Source organism: Pteronotus mesoamericanus, unplaced genomic scaffold (assembly GCF_021234165.1).
Source record: "Pteronotus mesoamericanus isolate MK-2021 breed Mesoamerican mustached bat unplaced genomic scaffold, CSHL_Meso_final contig_78, whole genome shotgun sequence".
NCBI classification, from domain to species: Eukaryota; Metazoa; Chordata; class Mammalia; order Chiroptera; family Mormoopidae; genus Pteronotus; species Pteronotus mesoamericanus.
The window spans coordinates 245,867-272,123 of record NW_026555258.1 but is presented as its reverse complement, the minus strand read 5'-3'; the positions used below and the strand labels follow the sequence as shown (position 1 = coordinate 272,123).

At 64.4% G+C, this 26,257-nt stretch overlaps 1 protein-coding gene across 3 annotated transcripts in view; it reads left to right on the top strand.

Moving 5' to 3' along the window:
* Positions 1-26,257, top strand: part of EHMT1 (euchromatic histone lysine methyltransferase 1) — a 96,561-nt gene that overhangs the window by 23,316 nt on the left and 46,988 nt on the right. For 2 of the 3 annotated variants that reach the window (XM_054584101.1, XM_054584099.1), the window contains exons 2-3: positions 16,504-16,573; positions 22,644-23,206. In XM_054584101.1, coding sequence (XP_054440076.1) covers positions 16,504-16,573; positions 22,644-23,206 — 633 coding nt within the window. The remainder of the gene's footprint in view (positions 1-16,503; positions 16,574-22,643; positions 23,207-26,257) is intronic. The other variant, XM_054584100.1, reaches the window with a different exon arrangement.

Genomic DNA, 26,257 nt, shown 5'->3' with positions numbered 1-26,257 from the left:
GGACCGGCGCGGGGGAGCAGCTGCAAGGGCAGGCCATCGTAGCAGAGAGGTTTGGCCGCACAGAGGCCGTGATAAGTCAGCTGCGTGCAGATTCCTCTCAAACCCTGTCCGTGAGTGGCCGGTGACAGCTAAGCTCCGCCTGGTGGCAGGCTCTAAAGCCACCCCCCAGTGCCCTCGTCCGTGGAGAAACCGTCTTCCAGGAAACCGGTCCCCGGGGCCAAGGAGGCTGGGGCCGCGGCTCCCAAGGCCCCGTGTTCGCCCTCGGGACACGGCCCTCGCGCCCCTGCCGTGTCTCCCGTCTCCCTTCTGTGTCAGTGTCTCTGTGACTAGACTGTAACCTCCCTGGAGGTAGAGCTTGAGCTCTTGCCAATTTCCCAGCAACACCTTGAGTGTTACGTGGCACATTTTAGATAATCTGTAAATGTCACATAATTTAATGTAAAAGAAGGACCCAGAATTGGCTTATAGGGTTTGTTTGTTTTTTCATTTTTGTAGCAGACATTCAATGTGTTTGCTGTGTTCGCTTCTGAACTGGGAGCCAGAGGAGAATAAGCCTCGTGGCGCTTTGTCTTTGTGTTGGTCCTTGTGTTCTGGTTTTTGGGAAGACACGCGGTTACCGAATTAAAAGAGAGGTAAAGTGTTAAACAGCAGCACAGAGGAAATGCTTAACCGCCCGAGGTGGGTGCAGGAGGCGTGGTGTGTGCTCCTTGCTGCTCAGCCCGAGGCCGCAGTGTCTCGCTTGGGCTTCCAGGTGGAACGTTGGAGAAAGGTCACCACAGACCGGAGTGGCGGCTGCCACCTCCCACACGCTGGCCACGGCTGCGTGTGGTTCCTGAGCCCTGAGCATGTGTCCACACCGAACTGACGTACGTGTGCTGTGAGTGGGAAATGCGCACAGGGTTTTGGTTTTTCGGTTTTTGTGTCCTCATAATTTTATATTGGTTATATGTTGAAGTGATAATTCTTTGGATATCTATTGGGTTAAGCAAAATTTATCAAAATTCATGACACTGCTTTTTCATGTGGCCGCTGGGTAACTTGAACCACGTTTGTGGCTCACACACACCAAGCTCTGTGGCCAGTGCCGCCCTGGCCTGAAGGGATCCCAGGCAGGCGCTACCTCGGGGCCGCCCAGCGTGAGAACACTGTCTGGGGAGAGGGGGAGCGCGTCCCCCCCAGGGAAAGGGCCGAGCGGGCGGCGGCGCGGAGGGGAGGGGAGGCGGGCCAGGGCGGGCAGGGCCTGCGGCCCGAGCCCTGGGAGCAGTGAGCGGGCGGCTGGCGGGCGGCCGCCTGGTACGCGGTCCTGCGAGGCATGTGTGGGTACGGGCTCTGGCTCGGGGGGCGTAGGCTTTGGTCCAGCGCTGCCATGGCCCTGGGCGTGGGCGCACCCGGCGCCGGCGCCGCTTCTCAGCGTGAGGACTCGACCTGTCATCCCAGCTGGGAGACGTGGGCCGTCTGTGTGCACACGCTGTCAGGCAGACCTCAGTTTCTCAGACTGCACTCTCCCTTTGCTGTTTGCAGGGCCGACCGAGCCCGCCCTCGGAGCCTGCTCTGAGCAGGGCACCGCTGACCTCGGTGTTGCCCCAGCCACTGGCTAGCCCTCCGCCTTTTTTAAAGAAAATTTATTTATCTACAATATTTTATGTATTTATTTTTAGAGAGGGGGAAAGGGAAGGAGAAAGAGAGGGAGAGAAACATCCACATGTGGTTGCCTGTTGCGCGCCCCCCCACCGGGGACCTGGCCCCCAACCGAGGCCTGGGCCCTGACTGGGAGTGGAACCGGTGACCCCTTGCTTCACAGTCCGGCGCTCAGGCCGCTGGGCCACACCAGCCAGAGCTCGTCCTCAGCCTTTCTGCTAGACCTGCCGACAGCATCTGGCGTAGCGCTTGGAGGAAAGAGGAGCGATTAGCACGCTCGGGGTGGCTTCCGGAACACCGCGCTCACTCCCCGGTTTCCTGCCTCAGTGGGCTCCCTTCTGGGCCTGGCCTCTGGGCGAGAGGAGCGCCTGGGCCGTGCCCTGCCCCCGGCTCTGTGCGCGTCCTTGGCCTGGGGGGCCTCAACCAGTGCTGTTCGGACCCCGGGCTGCCTTGGCCTGGCCTCCGGTTTGGATTGCGTTGGCTGTGTGGGGGCTGAGGGCACCGTTGGCTCGGCTCGGTGTGAAGCCTGAGCTCGCGCCCACTCGCCCTCGGCGCTGCTCCCGTGGCCGCCTGCCGCTGGGAGCACCGCCGTCTGCGGAGGGGGTGCCGCGGCCCTTCCTTTGGCACCCGCCTTCCTCCGCGGGGGCTGCCTCTCGCTGGGTCCGGGCCCCCTCTCGGGAGCCGGGGTGTCCTTGTAGCCTTGCTGTCCAGGGTGCAGCCTTCCTGTGTCTTCCACGCTCTTCACCGGGCAGGAAGGCGTGCGGGGCGCCTGGGCCTGGGCCACCGGCCACTTCCCCAGACTCACGGCCGTTGCCCAGGGAACCGCCCTGCACTCCTGCGCCCGTGGGGGAGGCCCCACCCAGGACTCCCGTGGCCTCTGGGGACCCCTCCCGTGTGGCGGCTGTGGGTGGGGAAACCGAGTCCCCACGCCCAGCCCAGTGTGAAGGTGAGAGAGTCCGGATGCGCAGGAACGTGTGAGGCCTTCTGCAAGCTCACCTGGAAGTGAAGAGCGAACTTGCTCCACGAAGGGGTCGGTTTATTTTAAAACTTCATAAATGTTGCCAAGTTGCCCACAGAGGTTTTATTCTCTTTATCGCAACAGCTCCGAGAACTGATATCTCTCCGTCCTCTCTCGTTAACAGAGCCTGAACCTTTCTGCCCCCTCCCCAGGAGGTGGGAAATGGTGTCTTTGTTGCTTTGAGTGCATTTTCTTCATAATGAATGAACGGTTCCGTAAATTCTCGTGTGTGCATTCGCTCCCCTTCAGGCTGCCTCTCCTGGGCTCCGCAGGGGTCCTGTGCGCGCGCGTGGGTCGGGGGGTCGGGGGGTCGGGGGGTCGGGGGCTGAGGCGTGGCGCTGGTTTTGGGCACTTGAGCTTCGAGCGGTGTCTGATTTTGGTGGGTCTGTTGCTTGCTCTTGGCTGAGTGGACTCTGGCCGCTTAAAGAGGAATGTCTTGTCACTGATTTTTCTGGCTTGTCACTGCTGGCCTTGGACTGAGCCCCCTGCTGGTGACAGTTCCTGGGGTTCAGCCACAGCCCGCAGGCCAGGCCGACACCAGCCCGTCACCAACAAGACCCAATGGGCGTTCTTACGGGGAGAACATTTCTATAGGAAGGTTCGTGCTGTTTACTTTCATGAAATCTTAAAAACAGGAAATAATATTTTTTTTTGGCTCTTCGTGTGAAACCTGAGTGCCCCATTTTAAAAATATTGCCTCCTCCTTTAAAAAACTTTTTTGCACATTTGCTGTTTTGTATTTAGAGCTCCAGCTCAGACGTGTTCGGCGGGGGGGGGGTGTTGGGGGGGGCGGGGACGCCCCCGGAGGGCGCGCAGCAGGGGCGGGCGCAGCAGCGGCTCCGCCGAGGCTGTGAGGCGCTTCGGGCTGTGGGCGCGGATCTCGGGGGCGAGCTCCTTCCGACGGCGCTGGGGGGGGACTCCGTGTCCCTCGACTTCACCTCAGGCTCCTTTCCTGGGGTTTATGTCTCAGAATTTTTAAACGAGGCCGAACCCAAGAGACCCTCAGGGGAGCAGTTTTTTCGTGTACAGGATGAGCTGTTACTTGATGGTTGTATAGAAGGACCTCCCACTGTTTTTACGGTAAAGACAGTTGTACAAATGGTTCCCTTCTGAGAAAACTAAAATGATCTTAGAACGTGTTACTCGGAGGTTTGGGGTGCACCCGGGGTCCTGGCTGGGCAGCGCTCCCCACCGAGAGCTGCCTCTGCGCGGTGACACGGTGGCCGCTGCCGGGAAGGGGCCCCTGAGCGTGCAGGCGCCGCGAGGAGCACACGCCTGCCCTGCGGCCCACCCCCCACGTGGGCCTTCCACACACGCGTGCTCCTGGGCCGGCGTGGCCCGGGACCGGGGTGTCTGTTGTGCCGACAGGGCCACCTCCCCGCAGCCCACCCATCCCCCCACCTTGAGGGAGTGGAGGGTGGGGGCCCCCCCCAGAGCTGCGGCGCTGAGAACCAGGCAGGCCCGGTGGTCCCTGCCGGAAGGAGCACCTCAGTCCTCCAGCCGCGCTAACGGCGAAACGGCCTGGCGCCCCGCTTGGCCGGGCCGGAGGCTTCCCTGTTTTCTCCTTCCGTCCCGTAGTAGCCTCGGGGGGCGGGGGGTGACTGGCTTGTCTGTGTGCACGTCCCCCTTGGGTCGTGCAGGCTGCAGAGACAGAGGCCTGCCCGCCCGGGTGACACGGCCGCCGACCCCCTCGAGGGCTGCGCCTGGACCCCTGGGGCCGCGGGCGTCACAGGCTGCGGGGCGGACGCTCAGTCTCCGTGACGGGAGGGCAGCCGCGAGGCTGTGGACAGACGCCGGGCCCGAAGGCGCAGAGCCGGCACCTGGGCGTCCGAGTTCCGGCCTGGAGAACGGCGGCGTGCGAGCGCGTGGCCCACGTGCCGCTGATGGGCCTAGAGCCCGTTCTTGGCCTGAAAGGGTGGGGCGGGCAGGCCTCCCTCCCAGACCTGAGGCACCCTCAGCTCAGGCCGCGGGCCGGACGCGGGGACGGCAGGCGCGGCTCTTCCTGCCTCCCCTCGGACTCAGGGCCTCTGGTGCGCCGGCCCTGCGCAGGGGGCGGCTGGCGCGGCCTCGGTGGAGGGGGCTGTGAGAGGGCCCTTGGGCCCAGCCGGCAGCCCCGTGGGCCCCGTGGTGTGACTTGCAGTGGCGATCGATGGTGACGGTGCGGCCCCCGGGGGCGTTGACCTTCCCCGACTTGAAAACCGGCTCTGGGAGGAGAGGGCCTGGGCCTCCCTCCCCGCTTCCCCTCCTCTGCGCCCCTCAGATGAAGGGCCCTTCGGGGCGAAGGGGGGATCAGGGGAGCCATCGCAGGTGCAGGCTGCAGCCCTGGGTGGGGGCAGAGGCAGGGCCGGGGGACACCTTGATATGCTTCTCGTTTGAAGAGAATTTCGGAGATCGGGGTACTTCTTAGGGTCAGGAGCGTTTTCTGTTCGGCTCGAAGCAGCATGAAGCATCTGTGGTGACGGCGCTGGGAGAAAAAGGGCAGCAAAACCAAAGTGAAAACGTCCAAGCGAAAGGGCTGCGGCGAGCGTCGAGACCAGGACGTGTGGTCACGCGCTCGCTCTCTTCAGGGAGCGGCAGGAGGGGCGTGCGCCGTCAGGCCCCGTGGCCTTCCTGGCCTCGAGCTCTCGCAGGGGCGTGTCTTCCGTAGAACCCGACGCTCGGTGCGTCTCACGGAGCCCATCCCACCCTCGCGCCGTCTGGGTGGCCGCCCTTCCGAGCTGGGCGGACGGCGCGTGGGGCCTCGTGGGGGTCACTTCCTCTGACGCGTCTCTGTGCGCGGACTCCTTGGGTTTATTTATTCGCTTTATGTTTAGAGAGGGAGAGAGCACCGCCCCATCCCGTGCGTGCCCCGGCGGGGGTGGACCCGCAGCCAGGCCGTGCCTGCCCGGGAGGCGTTCGCCTTAGCCCGTGCGGGGGGGCGCGGCCCCTGCACCACCCCAGCCCGGGCTCCCGGCTTGTCCTTAAAGAGGGGAGCGCGAGAGACGCTCGGAAGGGGGAGAGCCCCTGCCTGCTTTACGGACTCCCTAGACAGTCTTTCTTCTCTGCCTTGGAAATGGGGGGGGCCGGGGGAGGTGTAGCCAAGCAGGAAGAAGGGGTGCAGACAGGGGACACGGCGGGTGCCGGCGGTCCGCCTCTCGGAGCGTGTTTGATGGGGGGCCCAGGCCGCCTCTGGAAGAGGAGGGTCTTGTCCTCCCTGCCCCCCTTTCTCCTCCTTCCCCCGACCCGTCCAGCCTCGCGTTCACTTATCCCCCGGTCCCTGGACACTGGTCTGTAGCAGACGTACTCGTGGGGAGGCTTCGCTGCGTCGGTGCGCAGCACGAATAACGCAGAGCGCGGTCATCGGGCCGGGGAGAGCCCCGCGCCGGCAGCACCCTCCCCGTCTCTCCTTCCCCGGCACCCTCGGCGGTGGCCGCTCTCCTGCGTCTCCGTAGGTTGGAATGTTCTGGACACTTCACACAAGGGGAGTTGTACACTGCGTGGTGCTGCGTCGGCCGAACCCGGGCCCCGGCGGCGGTGAACGCCGTTGGCTCACCCACCAGTTGATGGGCAGATGGGTTCTTTCCACTTTGGATATTGTGACTATGCCGCTATTATTTTTCATGATGTTATATGAAAAAATCATTTCATTTTGTGGGTTGCCTGCACTTTTTGAAGCACAAAAGTTTTTAGTTTTGATAAAACTCCAGTTTATCTTCCCTGTTTGTTATTCCTTCTGCGAAAGTAATACCTGGTCTAAGATTCAGAAGAGGGAAGGGCGTGAGTTGTGGGCGGAGCCGAGCGGGAGGGCCGGTGGGGTGGGGTGGGGTGGGGTGGGGTGGGGTGGGCAGCAGAGGGTGAAGCTCACAGCGCAGGCAGACCCCCGCGGCAGCTGGCGGGGGTGGGGGGGTGGGGGGGTGGGGGGGTGGGGGTGGGAGAGGCCGAGGGGGACCAGGGCAGGGGATCGGGGTGCGCCCTCCACACCACGCCTCCCCCAGGACCGGGCCTCTGCCCACGGGGAAGTCGGGGCTCCTCCCCGCGGTGCAGGCACCTGCCCGCCCCCAGGCCAAGTCCCAGGCTCTCCCCAGACGGCTCCCCTCACCGCCCCCCCATGTCTCTCCCACCCCCACGCCCTCCGCCTCGCCCCCCCCCCCGCACCCCTCCACTGCTTTGCTTGTCTACACAACCGTGCTCGACCCCCACTGTTAGGGGCCTTCTCTTCACCCCACTTCCCCACCAGCTCTCACTCCATCCCCTGATTTCTTACACCAAACCCTCCCAGGTTTGTGTGCATGGTGAGCACGCAGGTGAGAGTCCACTGTCTTCTGCTGCTGCTTCCACCCTCTGGGCAGACCTTGCACCCCCGCCCAACGCCAGGGGCCCGGCCATCAGGCCGCCTGGGGCTCTGAGCACTGCCCGGGGCCGGCCTGCTCCCACCTCTTCTTCTGTGGGGACGCACCCCCCGCCCCCCATCTTCCTCCCCTGACGGTCCCCCAGCCTGGAGTGCCGAGAGGGCGGGGGCTCCCCGGCTGCTGGCCCAGACCAGCTCCTCCCTCCCTCTTGGGGACTAGCCTGGGTGCAGGAAGGGCTCTGGCCCCGAGCAGACCCCCCGCAGCTCCTCTCCTGCCTCCTCCCCAGCCCCCTCTCCCTCCCCCTTCCAGACCCCGTGCTGCCCGTGGCCCGTGGGGTGGGGCGGCTGTTCCGTGCGCTCCTCGGGGCCTGCGTGCGTGCCGCGGAGTTTACGTGCCCGGCCCGTGCGGGTCTCCCGTGTGCGGTGGTTGCCGCTCTTCCAGCACCTGTCTGCTTCAGAGATGAGGCCAAAGTTTTAAGATTTCTTAAGTTTAGGAAGGAAACCGCGGGGAAGCAGACCAGTAGTTAACCTGGGTAACCTGAGCTGTGGGGCTGACAGTGACTGTTGTTACACTTTCGGGAATGTTACAAGTACCTCTTAGAATGAGCATATATTAGTTTTACAGTAGAAATCTTCACTTGTGTGCGTATTCAGTTCCTATGATTAATGCTCATGACTTGAAAAGCCCACCGTAGAGCCCGCAGGGAGGGTGACCCCGGGCCCGGCCCCGCAGAGCCCGCTGTGTGTCCATGCCAGCGCCGAGTGCCCGAGGCCGCCGGCTCCCGGAGCGAGCGCTGGGGTGGGCTTCCCGCGCTGGCGGCCGAGGGGGCCTCTGCTCGCGCGGAGAGCGGGGCCGCTCTGGTCTTCTTTTTTGTTTTGAAAAATAGTTTCCGTAAAAGCAGTTTATTTATTTTAACACACAGTAGGTTTAGTGCTACTTTTAAAGGGAGTGACAAGGATTGAGAGCGAACGCGCTCTGGGTTGCGAATACTCCTCGGTGTGTCCGTTGGGCCTGGGGCTGAAGAGCTCGAGAGCTGTCGTCCCGGGGAAGCTGGTGGACGTGGTGCCGTCCGGGGCGGAGCAGACCGACGGGTCGGGCTCCCCACCCGGCTCCCGCTGAGGCGGGACGCGCTCCCAGCTGCCGTGGGGAGCTCCCCGTCCTCGGCTGCGTTGGTCCCCTTTCCCCCCGCGCACGGGACTTCCGTCACGACGGGGCTTCCGCGGGAGGCCTGAGGCCCCGCTGGGCCGGTGTGCGGTCCCCTGAGTGTGCGCGCGGTCGCAGGGCGGTGTTGCTGGAAGGCGGAGACGCATGCCTGGGGTCGGCGTGCGCGCGTGAGAACGCGCGGCTCCGCTGCTGCGGGCCCCTGCGCGTGGGGGGGCCGCCACCAGGTGGCGCCGCCGCTCTGACGAGACCCCGGGCAGCCTGTGCGGGGCACCGCTGGGTCCGCGCTGCGACTCGATGTCCTCGGGTGGCCAGCCCCCCTGCATCTCACACGGGGCTGTTGCTCAAGCCACTCGCCAGTCTCCGCTCCCTGCGCGGTCGCCCCGCGGTGTCAGGAGGGAAGGCGCCCTGTGGCCAGGTGGGCCCTGTTGGCCGCCGGAGGCGGAGCTGTAGCTGAGCAGGCTAAGCTCTGGCTGAGGACGTGCTGGGCTCGGTCCCGGAGTTGGGACCGCTTACTGCTGTGCGGCTAGAGCTCCTGGGCCTGCCTCGTGGCCTCGCTGAGCTGGGGGCCGCTCCGCAGGTGCGCGCAGCAGGCAGCCGTGCCGGGGCTGGGGCGCAGGGGCTGGGGTCCCCCCGGGCTGCGGCCCCACGGGGTCCGCGCCCGGCTCTGCCCAGCTCCCAGGCTTCGCCCCCCTACCGGACCTTTCGAGGCCAGGCCCCTCAGGGCAGTGATTGTACAGAGCGGGTCCCCGGCCAGGCTGGGAGCGACAGCCGCTCTGGCCTGGGGGCACGGGCCGCGCCCAGATGGAAGGTGGCTTCTCTGAGTGCCGGTGGGTGCGTCGGTGCCCGGGCAGCCCGCAGTGCCCACCGCCTGTGATGTGGGGCTAGGGGACGGGCGTGGCGGGGGCACCTCTGGGAGGCCCCGGGTCTCCGCCTCGGGCATGGTGCGCAGAGGCTGTCACCGCAGCCCCGTGTACCCGTCACGGCAGAGCCGGGGAGCCCACCGTCGGCAGCGGCCGTGCTTTGGGGAGCAAGTCCCAGGGGCCCAAGAAAATGGGACAGGATCGGGGTCTTTGCTGGCACCTACCCAAGACCTAAGATGGCAGACACTGAACTGCACGGCTGTTCTCTGCAGGCCCCGCACCCCCCCCCCGCCCCGGCCTCCCTCAGACTCTCACCCTTGGCAGGTGCCCCCGGCAGCTCCTGGGCTCAGCTGGGGGCCTTTCCTGTTGTTCTCTTTGTCCTTCCGTCCAGTCTTCGCGAGCACGTGCAGTCCAGCTGGTTCTCTGTGTGACCTGTCGGTGGGTGGGGGTCTTTTGATGTCAGAGGCCTGTATTTTATATGTCAGCATGTTACACGTGTGCCCTTCAGAGAGTCACCGAACACGCGTTATGTGCCAGAGGAGTGAAGTGCGCGCAGGGCCGTTTTTTAGGTCCCCGCGGTTAACGCGGGGACGGGCAGCGGCGGCCAGGAGCCGGCGGGGACATCTCTCGCCCTCTCTGCCCCCTACTCCGCCCACGGCCTCTGTCGGGATGCGTGCGGGGACATTCTCGGGTTTTGTTGTCACCGTGTCTGTAGAACGGTTTTTGTTTTGAAATGCCATCGAACTGCATAGGGAAGTTGGAGGTAAGAGAGGCCTGTTGCGACCCATCTGAGACAAAGTCGCCCTGAGACACCCCGTCACAGCGTCTGCTGACCGCGGCGGAGCGTCCATGGCGGGCGCTTTCGGAAGCACATGGACGTGATGTCTTGCCGTCAGCGCTTTATGCTGCGCGCTTTGTTTTTACCACATAAAATGTTACTTTCTGATTTTATTATTATGTACCAGGTCTGTCTAGAAGGTATCCAGCCACGTAATGTGAAAAACAGACGTTTTTTGCAGGTGCAAGAAACACTGTACACACACAGGACAGTGACACCTCGGTCCCTTCCACGTAGGCCCCCTGGGCCCTCACACCGCTCTCCCCGTCGCCATCAGCTTCCGCATTCTGTTTCCCTGAATCTCGTCGACAGCCTGAAACCTCTTCCCTTGCAAGACGACTTCAGTCTGGGGAAAAGCCAGAAGTCTCAGGGCACCACATCCAGGCTGTAGTGGGGCTGAGTCACCTGGGGGATCTCGTGTTGCGCCAAAACCCTCTGCTGAGACGTGCTGCGTGAGCAGGCGTGGTGTCGTGATGAAGCTGCCGATCACGGGTGCCCGCAGCCGCGGCTTCTGAATCCTCCCAGTACTTTCCGCAGAGGATTGTTCAAGCTTCACGCAAAATCTGATGCAGACTCGTTGCTCTACTCAGTCATTTTGAATGTGACGGCCACACAGTGCACGTGCTCGCTCAGTGGCACCTACTGCGCCCCCCCCCCCAAGTGCAGAAAAGTCATTGTTCACACATGTGCATTCCAGGCCACGCTCCTTGGCTGCCAGGGTGCATTGACGTCACAGACACTGTTCTCGTTCTGTTAAGACTGGCTGGACTTTTTCTGGACAGACCTTGGGGACCTAGGAGTGGAATTGCTGGGTCACTTGGTGGGTTTCGGTTTAGCTTTGTGAGGAGCTGTCGCGCTGTTTCCCGCGGGGGCTGCACCGTTCGCCTCCCCTGCGGCAGCGCCCAGGCCCTCGGTGTCCTCACGGCCTCCCCCACACTTGTCAGGGCCCGTCTGTTCGGTCGCAGCCGCCTCGTGGGAGTGAGGCCGGCGCGCTGTCCTGTCCTCCGGCGGGACTGCGCACTCGCTCTCCCCGGCTCTGGTGGGTTTGGCTCCCGTGCTCCGTGATACGGGAGCTTTACAACGCCCGCTCTCCGTGGGGTGCAGGTGGGGCGCAGGTGGGGCGCAGCTCCCTGAGCCTCGCAGGGAGTTGCTGAGTCTCTGGAAGCGCAGGACAGGCGGAACTCGGGGGAAGGTGGCCCAAGTGCTGGGGGGTTGGAAGTGGCTTCAGGCGAGGCCCTCGAAGACCACCAGGCCTGTGTCGCTGTGTGGGCGCCCGAGTGCCGTGGGGGCCTCCCCCGGCGTTCGTGAGGTGTGCCCGTGAGCCCCGGGGCATTTCTCAGGGCGTTGTGTCGGTAAGTGGTTTTTCCCAAGACCTTTTTCCACTCTGAGAAGGAGCTCTTAGGACAGGAAGGCATGGGAGCGCATTCTCCCGGGCGCCTCTCAGGTCTGGGGGGCACCCGGGGACCGAGCGAGGGCTCCCTGTGGGGTGCGCTCAACAGCACTGTGGCGCCCGGGGCCCCTGCGGGCTGAGGCCTGTGGGCACCGGGGCGAGCTGGCGGGGAGGGCCCTCGTGCGGGGGTCTGAGGCAGCCCCGTTTGCGTCGGGGCGGAAGGGCGGGCTGGGGAGACACAGCCAGCGAGGAGCAGGCCCGGCAGGGCCCCTCCGCGGGGCGGCCACGGGCCTTTCAAAGAGGAAAGAGCCGCAGGCGGCCGTGCGGTGGTGGGGAGAGGGCCCGTGCAGGCCCGGCTGTGCCCTGCGGGCGTGTGCGGGGCTGGGGAGGGCGCAGGGGCCCCGCCGCCGGGGAGGGCCCTGCGCTTGGGCTGCTGGGGCGAGGCCGGAAGGGAGGAGAGAGCGGTCGGCCCGCGGGCGCTGCTGGGAGTGCCTGTGGTGGCGCGTTTACTAGGACAGTAGCAGCGGCCGACGTCTGGCGGGCACTTACCCTGTGCCACGCAGCTTTAAGCCTTCCTCCCCTCCTCGCTCCCGTTTTGGTCAAGAGGACTGTGGGGTGGCAGGCGGTGAGGGAGCCAGGGTTCCCGGCTGCTGGGGGCGGGGGGCGCGGGGCTTCGAGCTGTGCGCGGACGTCGGTCACGGGCCACGTGCGGCGAGCACACGCCCCTGGGGCGCGGCGCGCTTCTCCTTCGACGCGTATCCCCCGGACGGTCTGGCTGTTCCTCAGAACCCCGGGGCGCGTGGGGGCGGCCCTCACGTCCCGCAGCAGGCGACTGCCGGCCCGGGCGTGGGCGAGGCTGTGTCCTGCGGCCCCGCCTGCACCCTGTGGCCCTCCTGCCCTTTCCGCGGTTGCTCGGCTCTCTTGACGGGGACCACGGGCGCCAGGGGGTTCTCGCCTCTGAACTCTGAGCTTGTATCTCTGAAAAATGCAGGCATTTCAAAAATACAGCGACAGTGTCCTTTTCATAGCTAATGATTCGCAGACATTCCCGGGCGTCATCTAACCGAGTCGAAGTTTCCCTCCCGTTACGTCCATGGCCTGTCGGTTCAAATCAGGGTCCCGGCGTGGTCCCACCTCCCGTGGGGGCGTTTTGCTGTTGGACCCGCCTGGCCCCATGGCCGTGGGGTGGGTGCACCACGTTTGCGTTGCTGTGGCTGGTTTTCCGGGGGCCTGGGTGTGGGAGCCCTGTTGCCCAGTTTACTTTTGACCTTGGAAACCCAAGGACGACATGATGTCATGCTGAGCGAGTCCCCGAGTGTTTAAGAAAACAGTCTCTTCATTGTCATTAAAAATTTCTTCTGTCATTTTTAGCTACAGTCGGAGTCAAATCGGTTATGTATTGGTGTGGGTAGAGCACGTTTCACAGGGAAGTAGGCTTCTGACGATTACAAGACGTTCCTGGAGGCGACACAAGGGGACACAGTGCGGCCTTTTTTCCCAGTGTCAGTGTGGTGGCTTCTGGACACTCTCAGTTACACGACTCCTGTCCAGCTGGCCTTCTCAAGGGCCGCGCTGTGCTTAGCGTGACGTGAACGAGGTCGTGGGCGGAGCTGAGCACAGAGTTCACCGCTCCGCCACCTTGACCCCAAGTCCACCCTGCCCCCAGCTCTGACCTGGTGTAGCATTGTGCTGCCCCTGGGGGTACGAACTAGATCTTGGGAGTGGGGCCAGGGGTCCTGGTTTTGCAGGGCGACTCGGCGTGCTGAGTCTTGGTGACACAGGCCGGCAGCTGGTGGGCCGGCCCGCCTGAGCCTGGGCCGACGGGCAGCCCAGCGGCCGCGGTGGTGTCCCGCCCGGTGGCCCCTGCCCGCCCTGCGTTCCGCTTTCTCACGGAGTCCAGGCCCTGCCCTCAGTTTACTGCGAGGCATCAGGAGGGAGGACGTGTTTGCCCGTGTCTAGTCTGCGGGCCAGGGCTGTGCGTCTCCACAGTGTCGTGCTGAGCTGAGCTCCCACGGGTGCCAGGCGCCCCACACCCGCCGCCACTCTGCCGCGCGGCCCGTGGAGACCCAGCCCCGGGCGCTGCTGCGTGAGGGGGCAGCTGGCAGTGAGGGGCCCGGGCAGGAGGTCCCAGGGAAGATGGACATCACACACGCTGGATTCAGTAAATCGACCTGACTCAGTTGAACTATCCAAATTCAGAGGAGACTGATGGGTAAACCAGAAAATCGCATGTTCGTGGAGGTAAGAGACGCGTGGGCCTCTCCGCACCGCGAGGACAGTGGGACGCAGGGCGGCGCGGCAGCCCAGCCCCTCGGGACAGAGGCCTGCTCCGCTGGCCCAGAGGCGCAGCTGGAGCCCGTCGTGGTCCTGGCTCCTCTGTTTTGTTCTCTGTAGCCCGGAGGGGAGCACAGAGCACGCTGCACTCAGAGCGCGGAGCCCCGGGCGTCTTTCCTGGGTGCCCTGGCGCCTGGCTCGGCTCTTGGGAGGTTGGGTGCTGGGGCGGAGCACCCTCATCCGTGCGGCCAGGCGGCCGGGGAACAGGGAGCTTGCGTGGGGACGTGGCTCGCTCGGTGGGGGCTGAGGCCAGACCCCGCCATGTGGGCTCTGCCCCTGGGGCTCGGCGGGGGGGGGACAGGGGAAGGGCGCAGCGCACCGTCTCAGTGGCCTGTGGCCGAGCTGCCTGACACTGGGCGCCCGCCCCCAACAGCAGTGCTGGCCGGCCCTGCGTCCTGCGGGCCAGCGGGTCGCAGGGCAGAGGGGGCGCTTTTCCGGGCCTGGGGCCTGGGCTGGGCCGCCTACAGGCTCGCTCGCTCGCTCACGCCTCTGGCCGCCTGGCCTGCGGTGCTGGTGGCACCGTGGCCGCCGACTGGCTGGTGTCCCCGGCAGCGTGTCCTGTGTTCTGGCTCCGCACAGCTGTGGCTGTGCCGATGCCGCTGCCCTGGCCTTGGGCTTCACGGGGCCGACGTGACCACCCCTGGGGTCGGGCAGCTGCCGGGGCCGTTCGCTCAAGGCGAGGGAACCGAGGCCCCACCTCTCCCGAGGAGCGTCAGCACCGCCGCGCGTGCGGCAGGTGGGGTGGGCTGTGTGCCCGGCGGTCTTCGGAGAACCCCAGGGGCTGAGGGTGCGCTCCGCCCCGGCGGGGACGGCGCCCGCGGCGTTCTCTTCGCAGCGCGGCAGGGAATGGCCCCGTGGCAGACCGGAGGGGCGTGTGCTCTGACACACAGAGTCCCTTAAAAGTCCATTCGGGGGCGCTCTTGGGATGCTAATTGTGTTTTCCAAATTTAGGAAAAGAACTTCTCTTTCTGCCAAAGGAAACAACAAAAAGACAAAAGAGGGAAGAGGAATCTACCAGATGTTGGCAGCGCTCTTCCTTCCTCTGCCAACCCTTTGATAATTAGCCAGTGAACTGCTGCTTTGAAAATGGTTTAAAATTAGGGGGTGGACAGAGAGCGCTCTGCACCCCTCCGGTTTGCTGGCCTGGCGCTGAGGCCGTGCCCGCGCCCCCGCTTGGCGCGGGCAGGCCTGCGTGGTGTCCACTTCCCGGGGCCCAGGCAGGCAGAGGTCTGGCGCCGAGAGCAGCAGGTGGCAGCTCAGAGCGCGACGCCCGGCCCCGGCGAGAACCACACGCCTGGCTCTGGGGAGGGAGGGAGGGCCCTTCCCGTCCACCCCCTGTGTCGGCTGCTGTGGCGCGGCCCTGGCGGGGGGCGCGGGGGGCCGTGGGCGGGCGCGCGGGCAGGGACCCCACTCTGGCCCCCCAGCTCTGAGCTGCAAAAGCAGGGTCACTGGTGGGCCCACAAAGGTCAATCCGTTCAACAAGTGCCAAGTGGAACAGGTGCACTGAGCGTGCAGATAGGTGTTCGGAGTTTCCCTTCCTCCCTCCGGCTCTTCCCTTTGCCGGGAGTCGTCGCAGCCCAGGCAGACGCATGGCAACGCGGACGCTGCGCCCGAACACCGGTGTTGGGGCAAAAGGCCTTAGGCCGGCCTCGCCCTCGCGGTCCAGTGTGCCAGGCTGTTCCTGAGGAGCTTCGACTCCTTCAAGCTGGAGGTGTGTGTGGCAGTTAGAGCTTTGGCCCTCTTGGCGCCGGCCCCGGAAGCGGGCGCTGCACCGCGCGTCCCGCTGCTCTCAGGCCAGAGCTTGGAGCCCGGAGCCGGCTCTGCTCCCACAGCCGAGTGTGGTCTGTGTGCCCAGCTGGTCCCGCGTCCGGCTTTCGTATTTTTTTTAAAGATTTTACTTACTTAATTTTAGAGAGGGAGAAGGGTGGGAGAGAAAAAGGGAGAGAGAGAGTCAAAGAGCCAGGCCCTTTCAGGGCCCCGGGAAGAGCCGCAGGGTTGTGGGCCCCGCGCGCACACGGAGAACCACGCGTGTGCAGGCGGGGGGGCTGGGCCGGGCACGCGCCCTGTCTCGGCCTGCGCACCTGGTCAGGAAGTCAGTCCTGTGCAGGAGGCGGCTGCTGCGCGTTCGGGAAGCCGTGAGGGGCGAGGCGTGTCCTCGAGGTGGGTCCCTCGTCCGGGACATTGGGGCAGGGCCGCCACTGCTCTCGGAACCGCGTGGGCTTCGAGGGAGCTGGCGGGCGCTCGAGGCTCAGCGAGAAACCTCGGGAGTATCTTGTCGTGTCTTTTGGAGAAGACACTCCAGAAGCTACACAAGTGTTAGGGGTGTCACGCCCGAGGACTCTGGGACGCTCAGAGGGAAGCCCGGGGGTGCGTCCGCTCCCCCGGAGGGCAGGCGCTGCCCTGCCCCTCCCCCGCGCCGGCAGGGCCCCGGCGCCCCTTCGCGGGACCGCGGTGCGTCCGCACGCGTGCTCACTTCGCTCCCGGGGCTGGGCTTCCCGGAGGCAGGGGCCTTGGTCTTCACACACTTCCAAGAGCCCTCGTTCACGCCTCCACGTAGTAGACCTGAGATCTGGTGACTCAGCGTTACTTCGTTCATGCACTTCTGTAACGTTTTTGGAGGCTGTTGGACATTTGCGATACGAGGTGGGTTCTGGCCGGCGGCAGGAGGCCCGTGGCAGTGACTTCCAGACCGGCCGCAGCGGCGGCGCGGTCTGACTGTGAGCGACGCAGGAGCGCGTCCCTCCCGGAGCCCGGCCCGCGCCCTGCCGCGGGCGCCCGCCGGCCAGTGTGCGGCCGCCGCCTCCCGAGGGGCCCGGCTGCCGGCGCCCGGAGCGCGTGCGTGGGGGTCGGGCGGGCCCGCGTTCGGGGCGGCCGTGCGGGGGAGTTGCCTGGCCTGCTGTGCAGGACCCCGGCTGACAGGTGTCTCTCTCCAGCAGGCAGTGCCGGCGAAGGGGGAGCCGAAGCAGGACTGCGCCATGAAGACCGAGCTGCTGAGGGAGGAAGGTAAGCCCGGCGGCCCCGCCAGCACCCCCGCGCCCCGGCGACCAGGCACACGCAGGGTCTGCAGACAGGAGCGCCTGCCCAGAGCGGAGAGCGGAGACGTCGGGTCCAACCAGAAAAGCGAGACTGAGCGGCCGCACCGCCATTTCTGGCAGCTTCCTTCCTGCCACTCAAGCCGGAGCCCCGCGGGGCGCCCACCTGATCGTAGATGGGGCCTCAGGGTGCTGGTGCCAGACCAAGGTGCTGCATGGCACCCGCAGCCTCGCAGCGGGCCTGCGCGCTTGCCGCACCAGACGAACTCGGGGCTCGAGACGTGCGCCCTCCCTGGCCCTGCTCCTGGCCTTTCGGAAGCGGGCAGGGATGGTGTGGGCGAGGGGCAGGGACCGCCTTCCTGCCTCCCGCAGGCTCAGGGCCGAGTTGGGGCCCCCTTCGCTGGGGCCCCACCATCTCCCCCTCCAGTCTGACAGGGGCCTCCTTCCCCGCGCCCAGCCCTGGCCGCTCCTGTCGCGGTGGCTCCTGTCGCTGACACGGCCCTCCTGCCGGTTCTGGTGGCGTTTCCCGAACATCGAGCGTCTTTTTTCACGTGCTTATTCCCTGCCAGTTGTCTTCTTCGGAAACGTCTGCACAAGTCACCTGCCTGTTTTTAAAATTGGTTATCGAGCTTTGTTGTAGATACTGGTTCCTCATCAGATATGAATTGCAGGTATTTCCTCCCATTCTGTGGCTTGGCTTCTCATGTTCCTGCTTTGTGCTCTGCAAAGCACAAATGTTTTTAGTTTCAACATCCACTTTGTGTGATTTTTCTTTGGTTCTTGTCCTTTTGGTGTAACATCTAAGAAATCATTGCTTAGTAGAAGGTCTCAAAGATTTCTGCGTGTGTTTTTTTAGTTTTATAGTTTTATCTCTTTTTAAAGAGATATTTTTAGAGAGAGAGGAAGGGAAGGAGAGAGAGGAAGACGGAGAGAAACACTGACGTGTGAGAGACACATCAATCCGTTGCCTCTTGCGCACCCCCTCCTGGGGACCCGGCCCACAACCCAGGCCTGTGCGCTGACTGGGAATCGAACCAGGGACCCTTTGGCTCCGAGGCCGGCGCTCAGCCCACTGAGCCCCAGCAGCCAGGGCTCACAGTTTCCTCTCTCACAGTTGGGTTGTGATCCACTTTGAGTTAACTGTTGTACGGGGAGCGAGGTGGACTCCAGTCCCCTCCTTTTGCACGTGGAGACCCAGTTGTCAGCAGCATCGGTTGAAGAGACCGCTCTCCCCGCTGAGCCGTCCTTCCCCTCTTGTCGGAAGTCAGTCGTCGGTAAACGCGAGGGTCCCTTTTGGGCTCTCGGTTCTATTCCACCGACGAGATGTCGCCCTTCTGCTGGCACCACCCCCTCCTGATCCCTGTTGCTCGGCAGCGAGTTTTGAAACGGGGGCGAGTGAGGCCTACAGCTCCGCCCTCTGTCTCGGCGCTTCGCCCTGTGAGGGTCCGGGTCGCCCGTCACCTGGGCAGCGAAGCCAGCGGGACGGCGGTGCTGGCCGTGCTGCGTGGGGGCACCCCGGCGGCCCCAGTGTGGGCGTCTGCCTGCTGGGGCGGAGCTTCAACTTCTCCCGGGGAGTTTCAGGGCGCAGGTCTCCCACCGTCGCATTTGGCACATCCCTAAGTAGTGCATCTCTGACGCTGTTTCAAATAGAGTGACTTTTTTCATTTTGTTCATTGATAGTTTGTTTTGTCCACCGATTTGGCGTCTGGCGTCCTCGCCGCACCGATCCACCGTCTCTCATCGTGTTTTCGACTTCCCCGGGAGCTCCTGCCCGAAGGCCGCGTCGTCCCTGGCAGCGCGGCCCTGGCCCGCAGTCGGCTGAGTCAGCAGGCGGTGCCCGCCGCGCGCTGACCCGTCTGACGTAGAGCACATGCCTGCAGAGGTGTGTCCAGGACACCGTGTACTTGGATCTCACGGTTTATTGAGTCGGACAGCCTCTGCCTTCTCACTGGTGTTGAGGCCGCCCACGTGGTGGCGGTAGATTGGATCCTGTTGTCCTTTTTTCTGTTTTTCCCTTCGTTTGTTTCTTTTCCCCGCCGCTGCGTCCCGCTTAGCTGACTACAGTTCATCCCCCCTTTCCTCACCGTCCCCACAGCCGGCTCGTCAGCATGGGCCCGTGTCCCCAGGCAGCTGTTGGGCGCCCAGCGCGGACCCCGCGTCGCCAGCCGCAGGTGTGCCCCGCCGGTCCGTGCGCATCAGCCCTGCCCTCCTGTCCCCTCTGCTGCCGTCTCGGATGGCGCCTGTGCCTGCGCCGGGGCTGCGGGCGACACAGGGCGCCCGGCTTGCTGGATGCGTTCAGTTTTCTGTCAACAAAATGGTGAGAGCGAGAGGAGAAGCTCTTCACTTGGTTGCGCGTTGATCGCTTCCCGCCCGCTGCGTTTCCATTTGTGGGCGGGCTTCCTGGGCGGCGGGGGTGGGGGGCGCATCGCCCCGCCCCCGGGAGAGCCCCGTTGTACCCTCTCCGATGTGCTTCCCTCCTGCTGATCTTCTCAGCCTTCGTGTGGGGGAAGTGTTTGGGGCCTGTTGTGTTGGCGGTAGAACGCGAGCCGAGCTGCCTTTTCCCCCAGCAGCCGCCTCCTGGCTCGCGTAGTGTTCAGCCAGACCTCGCGTTCGTACCTCTTCCTCTATGTGCGCTGTGTCGTCTTTGACGGCTTTAACGTTTTCTCTGTCACCGATTTTCAGCAATCTGATGGTTGTGCTTTGGCCGAGCTTGTTGGTACTTCCCCTTGCTTGGCCTCCATTAAGCGTCTCTGTTGGCTTATTTTATCATTTCCATCCAATTTGGAAACTGGCAAAGAACATCTCTCAGCCATGACTTCCTCCCATGTGGGCCCTCTGAGCAAGAGCGAGTCAGGCCGCACCCAGTGATGCTTCGTTGCTGCTGAGACACGCACCGCAGGGCGCCCCGGCCTTGTCCGCCAGGCCACAGCTGCTCCAAGCTCTGGGTCGCCGCGGTCTGGCCTCACCACTCAGCTCGTCCTGCCGGGGCGCGCGCTGCGGGGCGTGCAGGGCGAGCACCTGCGAGCTCGCGCTCTGACGGGGTGTTTTCCAGGCCTGGTGCCTGCCCGGCGCCCCCGGCGGCTGCGGCTGGGCTCCGTTTCTCCACGCCCGCCCTCCCTGTCCGTCTGTCTGTCAGTGTCTGTAGCTGCAGCGTCGCCAGCGGGAGCGGGTGGTGCTTTCATCCTGGGTTTGCGGCTCTTGCGTGGTGAGAAGTGTTTGATGCTGGCGAAGCCCACGTCCCTGGTTTTCCTTTCAGGGAGTTTTGTGCCCTGGTGTGAATGTGAGGCACTCGGCCCGGCTCAAGATCCTGGTCTTTTTTCCCCTCAGTGATTCTTAGTCTCCCACCTTCCGTTCGTGTTTCTTTTCCATTGTGAGTTAACTTCAGTCTGAGGGGTCGAGGTTTAGCTGGAGGTTCACGTTTACAGCTCCTCTTTCCGGCTCCAGCCATCGGTTCCTGGGGCTGCTTCCAGGTGCTCGAGCCACCAGGACGGGTGTCGCATCTGCTCCCCGCGCGGAGCGCCCTCCGTGCGGTGCGCCGCTCCTCCCCGACCCAGGCAACTGCGCCGACCGTGAGCTCCGAGTCGTGTGGGGCTCGGCAGCGGGAGCCCTGCTCGTGCGTGAGGAGCAGCTTCCCCGGCCCCGGCGCCTCTTGCCCCTGGCGGCTCCCGCTCTCCGCCGCGCCGGCCGCGGCCTCGGGTCGGTTGCGTTCCGACCCCGCCTCCCTGCGGTGAGCACGGCCCAGCCGTTCCGGGCTCAGTCCTGTGAGACGGACCTGCTGTGGACGTCAGTCCCAGGTAGAGGGTCCCAGGGTGCCCACAGACCGACGGCTACACCTCAGAGGCTCCTGCCACCTCCTCCCAAGGTGGGTGATTTTCTAGAACACCCGCAGGACTCCGGGCAGCGTGTGACCTACTGTGTGCCGGTTTATTGTGAAGGGCGCAGCTCAGGAAGAGGAGGTGGCAGAGATAAGCAGGCCGGTGCTGGGGCAGGGCGCGGGGCCGCCACGGGCTCCCTGGTGTGGGCCCTCCCGCGTGGATGTGCTCGCCAGCCGGGGAGCCCTCTGAACCCGGAGGCTTGCGCTGCGGCCCTGCGGGGTCCCTCCCTCGGGGCCCCCAGCTCCTCTGCGTCCCCTGGGGACGGGCGGGGCTGGAAGTGCCCAGATCCACCGCGGTGCACTTGCCCCTGTGGGGACTGGCCCCTCCCAGGAGCCCACCCAGAGTCACCTCATCAGGACAGAGGACACCCCCATCACCCAGGAAGCCTGAGGGGTTTAGGGAGCTGTGTCAGGACCTGGGATCGGAGACCCGGTGTAACCAGGCTTGTCTTTCTCTTGCTACTGGGGCGGCGTGTGCTTTCAGGGTGCCCCAGAACTTTTGTGTGCCACATACCTGATTTTCTACATTTTTCCCTTGTTAACATCAAGGTTTTCGGACTGCCTAGGTCATGTTTGTCAAACGAGTGTGTGAGTGAGTCGGCAGGTGTGCGGGCTGCTTCTAGAGACCCAGGTGGGCAGGTGGGGCCGGGGTCGGGGCAGCCGTGGGCCCTCCTCTGCCAGAGGGCGCCCCCCGCCCCCCGCTCCTTCCTTGCTCTGTCCTGCGATGTGCGTTGGGGTCTGCGAAGCTTTGGTTTTCCGTAACTTGTAGAATGAGGCCATGGTGCCCTCAGTTCACTGACCACAGTCCGGATGGGGCATCATTGGGTTTATAGGTTCCATGTGAGGCGACTTGACATCTTGGTATTTTGTCATCCATTGAAGATCATGAAATTTAAGTTGTGTTCTTTTTTTCTAGAGAAGCCTTGAGTAATCTTGGTTAAACTTGTATCTCCCTGCCCCGGCTGGAGTGGCTCAGTGGGTTGAGCGCTGGCCTGCAAACCAAGTGGTCCCCGGTTCGATTCCCGGTCAGGGCGTGTGCCTGGGTTCTGTGCCTGGTCCCCTGCTGGGGAGAGAAGAGAGGGAACGATCGCTGTTTCTCTCCCTCTCTTTCTGCCTCTTTTCTCCTCTCTCTGAAATACAGATTTAAAAAATCTTTTAAAAAATTGTATATCCTTTTATAGTCTTTCCCCCTTTTTGAATAGTCTTTTGTTTTTCTCATGTACCGTCTTGCTCATGCTGGTGCAGGAAACGCCCCCGCTCTTGTTCCTTGGCTTCGTGCCGCGCGCTGCGGTGTTTGTCCATTGCCGACACACGGTGCCGCTACGAGGGGTGGACTGGGAGGCTCGGGGCAGCCCCGTCCCCCAGGTCTAGTCCTCGGCCCCGCCCTCCCGAACTGTCACCTCACTTCGTCTGTGTGAACACTTAGGGGGCTCGCAGTGTCCTCAGGTGGTGTCTGGTCTCACAGGGGTGCATTCACTGTTCCTGAAAATGCGCGTTTGCCGCCCACTGCGGTGCGTTGCTGCCTGCCCGTCCTGCTCCCGCCTGCCCTGTGTGGCTGTGGGTTTAAAGAACGCAAGTGCCCGTTGGTGCGTCGGCCTGTGTCGCTCGCCCACGTGCCCGCGAGGCCTCGGTCTGCACACGCGGGCGCAGCAGGGGTGTGTGGAGAGCAGGCGCGTGGACCGGGGCCTGCCGGGCGCGCTGGCCGACGGAGAGCTTTTCCCGGGGTTGTTGTCCTGAAGCTGTTTCTGAAGCCTGTGTTCTGCCTGAGTCCGGCTCAGGCTTCCCTCACGCGGTGCCTCAGGGCCGGGGACTGAACTCTGCGGGCAGTGAGTGTTTGGGCCTCTGGTCTTAGACGGGGCCCCTTCAGGCAGGGACTGCAGGCCTCAGCCACGTGGCTGGACACCCCGCATGTGGGCGGACGGCCAGGCAGCGGCCTCTTCCCCTCAGGGTTTGGCCGTCCCTGCGCTCACCCGGCTACTTTTCAGGGTTCATGTCTGAGTTGTTTTACGTTTCACCTGTTTGAACCGAAATGCCTGTACGTGGAACAGTGACTTTTCCTTAGACAGTGTCCGTACCTGTCACAGGAGTGGCTGCCCTGGCGCAGGTGGGCCGCGCAGGTGGGCTGCGCAGGTGGGCGGCAGCCGCTGACTCCTCTCTTCTGTTGCAGAGATCTCCATGGCCGCCGACGAAGGCTCGGCAGAGAAGCCAGGAGGAGGGGCCCACGGGGCTGCTGATGGGGCCGCCAATGGGTCCTTCGAAAGGAGCGATGCCGGCAGGCATGTCAGCGCAACCGAGCACACGCAGGAGCACACGAAGGTCAGCCCACAGGAAGGCCCCAACAGACTAGCCCGGATTGCGGAGAACGGGGTTTCGGAAAGAGACACTGAAGCCGGGAAGCAGAACCACCACGTCCCAGCTGACGACCTCACGCAGACGGCCGTCGTCGGGAGCAACGGCTACTTCCTGAGTCAGCCGGCCCCGCAGGAACCGGCCCTGCGGGGCCCCAGCACCATGGCACCCTCCCTTCCCGGGCACGCGGCGAAGACCCTCCCGGCAGCCGCTGGCAAAGGGCGGACTCCCAGCGTGCTCCCTCAGACGCCAGCCGCTGCCGCGCCAGCCAGGCCAGGGGAAGGGAGCAGAGACACAGAGGACAAGAAGCCCACGGCCCCCAGTGCCGACGTCAAGGTTCACAGGGCTCGGAAGACCATGCCGAAATCCATCCTGGGCCTGGTAATGCGCCCTGTCGGGCTTGGGGGGGGTGGCGGCGGTTTCCTCTGTCTTCTCTCTCAGTGCGGCCGTGGCAGGCGGGCACCTGTGTGGACAGGAGCGGGGCCGTCGCGTGGCAGGAGCCGCCTGTGGGCCGGGCGGTGTGGGAGAGGTCGCCAGCAGTGGGCGGAGGCGAGGGGGCGTGCGGCAGCGCAGTGGGGCCTCAGCCTGCGCTCTGGGCTCCGCTCCCGCGGGTGCCTCTTGCCCGCGGGTGCACGCCTCGCGGATGCCACCCGTGCTTTGGGCCCTGGGTCCTGGCTCCCAGCCCCACGTCCACCGCGTCTCCCTGGAAGTGAACAGACAGGACATGGGTTAGGCCCACTGTGTCACAGTGTGGGGGCAAGGGACCGCCCTGAAGACGCGGCCCGGTCTGCATCCTTGCCCCAAGCCACCGGCTCGGGGTCCGGAGCTGAGCACAGGCAGCGCTTCGCCCGTGTGCGCTGAGCCAGCGCCTTTGCTGCTGCCCCCGCGGCTGCCCTGCCCGACGCGCATGCTTTCGGAGTGTCTGCCGGGGCCACCTGTGCTCCCGGTCTCTGGGTTTGGGTTTGCAGTCGGGTTCCCTTGCGGTTCCTGTTCCTGGCCGTGCAGGAGTGCGTTCGGGGGCCAGTCTGGCGTCTGGCCTCGTAGGTCGCCGCGCTGCCTCTCTGCGGGGCTGGCGGTGCGTCTCGTCCGCGCGAGGAGCACACTTTGTGCGCGGCTCTGTCCGTGGACCTGGGTCTCCTGTCCCCTCTGACGGCTCCTCCCCAGGGCCCGGCTTGGACGTTTTTGTCGGTCACTCCGTGTGCTGACATGTTAAATTTTGGCAGGTACTTCCTCATGCCCCGTGTCTTCGAGTGGTTCTTTTAATTAACAGCCGTTTGTGTTCTTAACCTTTAAACGACTTTAGATGTAATTCTTTCTGGTCTCTGTCCTAAGTCCTGCTCCCCAGGTGGGAGTTTTGTTGGAACTCAGCCCCTCTTGGGGCGACGGTTCCCCTGAGGGGTGTGCGCATTGGCCTCTGACTTCCTGTGCCGGGGTTCAGTGAACTTTTGGTCCTAACGCTGCTGCTGTGAGGGGGGCGGGCAGGCGCGGCCTGCTGAGCGGTACCTCCCGACCTGCGCTCCCCGGGCGCTGGCTCCGCCTGCCACCGGCTCCGGTTCCTGCCGCACTCAAACAAGCGCTGTCGCTGTCGTAAGCTGTCGCAAGTGTCGGCGCGCAGGTCCCCCGGAAGCTGCAAAACCTGGAGGGGGGCCTCTGCGCTCTCCGCCCTGTTCCCCAGGTGACGGAGCGTGGCTGCCGCTCGGCGTGTGTGGGCCCCTGGGACGCAGGCTCCCCGCCCCTCCGCAGGCACCGCCGGGGCTCCGGCCTCCGTCACTGTGGCCCTCTTATTTCAGGGGTTTCCTGAGAGGGAGGCCCCGAGCCTGGCACTTCATGGGAGCGGCTGCTCCCTCTCGGCACTGCTGTTGCGAGGGCCCTTCCCTTCAGTGCTCTGCCTCCGCGTCGTGTGCCAGTCTGGGCTCTTCCAGTAAAGCCGCCCTCCTTTTGGGACCTATGTTTTCATCTCTCTGGGCTCCACACCCAGGACCACACTGCCGGGTCGTGGGGCAGCCGGAGCTCTAGTTCCCTGAGCCACTGCCGGGCCCCGTTCCCGGCAGCACGGCATCGCACAGCCGCCCGCACGGTGTGAGCGGCCCTCCCCCGTCCTCGCCAGCACTGGGCGCCGCCGCTGCGGCTCTGGCTGGGGGGCTCGTCATGATTGGTTGGCGTCCTCAGTGAGCGGGGGTGTCACGCGTCCCTGCAGGCGCTGGGGCCTCGGCCCCTGTCGCGCCGTGTGCTTTGTGGGCCCCGCGACTGGGGGTCTCGCCTGCAGGCGTCCCGTTCTCCCCGGGTCTGCGGCGCGTCCCCCCGCCTCTGCAGGGCGGGTGCTTCCATCTCGGCCGTGTCCCTGGGAAACGCTCCTCTCTCGTGGCTCGAGCTGGAGGTGTTGTGTCTCAGAGCCCCAGGTCCTGAGGGTCTCTCCAGTTTTGGGTTTTTTTTTTAAGATTCTACTTATTTGTTTCTAGAGGAGGGAGAGGAGGGAGGAAGAGAGGGAGAGAAGCGTCGGTGTGGGGTTGCCCCTCGTGGGCCCCCCACCCCGGACCCGGCCTGCAGCCCAGGCGCCTGCCCCGACGGGGGGTCGGACCTGCCGCCTTCCGGGTCGCAGGAGAGCACCCGGCCCCGGAGCTGCACCGGCCGGGGCCGGGTGTCTCTGTGTTGAAGCATTTTTTAACTCTTACGTGAACTTTAAATACATGATTCATTTGAGTTAATTTTTGTACGCGGTGTGAGGTTTAGGATGCAGTTCATTGTTTGTGCCTGCCGTTACCAATTTTAACACGTGTGTGACAAATTTTACATTTATTTAGTTGTCTTGAAATTATGCTTTTATTCCATTCCCTCTTTGAGGTTTTTACTGTTTTTATTCTTGAGGATCTTTTATTGCCCCTCATATTATTCCAGGGTAAAAGCAATTTGAAATGTAGTGCCAAGGTGTCTCTCCGACCATAAAGCCTGTCTAAGCCGTAGCTTTGTCTTGAATTGAGTTCCCATCTTCAGGGTGCAGCCAAAACGCGTCACGTTGCGGGGCCCCCCCGACACGTTCAGGGCCGGCAGTTGCAGGGCAAGAGTCGGGGGGGTTGGAGGCTTGGAGGCTGCCCCGGGGCCCGGGAGCCCCGAAGGCCCCCTGGGGAGGCGCCTCCCGGCTGCAGAGCCGGCCACGTTCGCCCTGGGGGTTGGTGCCCCCAACCCGTTTCTGTCTCGTTTGGCTTTTTTAGGAAACAGGCGTTATTGAAAGTGATGCTTTACAACCCGTCATTCCGATGCCGAAGGGAGTCCTTGCAGGCTCCCGCTGATGCCGTGAGGCGCCAGGCGCGGGCGTCCGCAGGGCCATGCCCGCCGCGCAGAGGCGGTCGGCCCCCCCGCCGGTGCGGGTCTCCCCAGGAAGGGCCCACACAGGCCGGTGCCCCCACTGTGGGCTCCTGGGCGAGAACCTCCTTC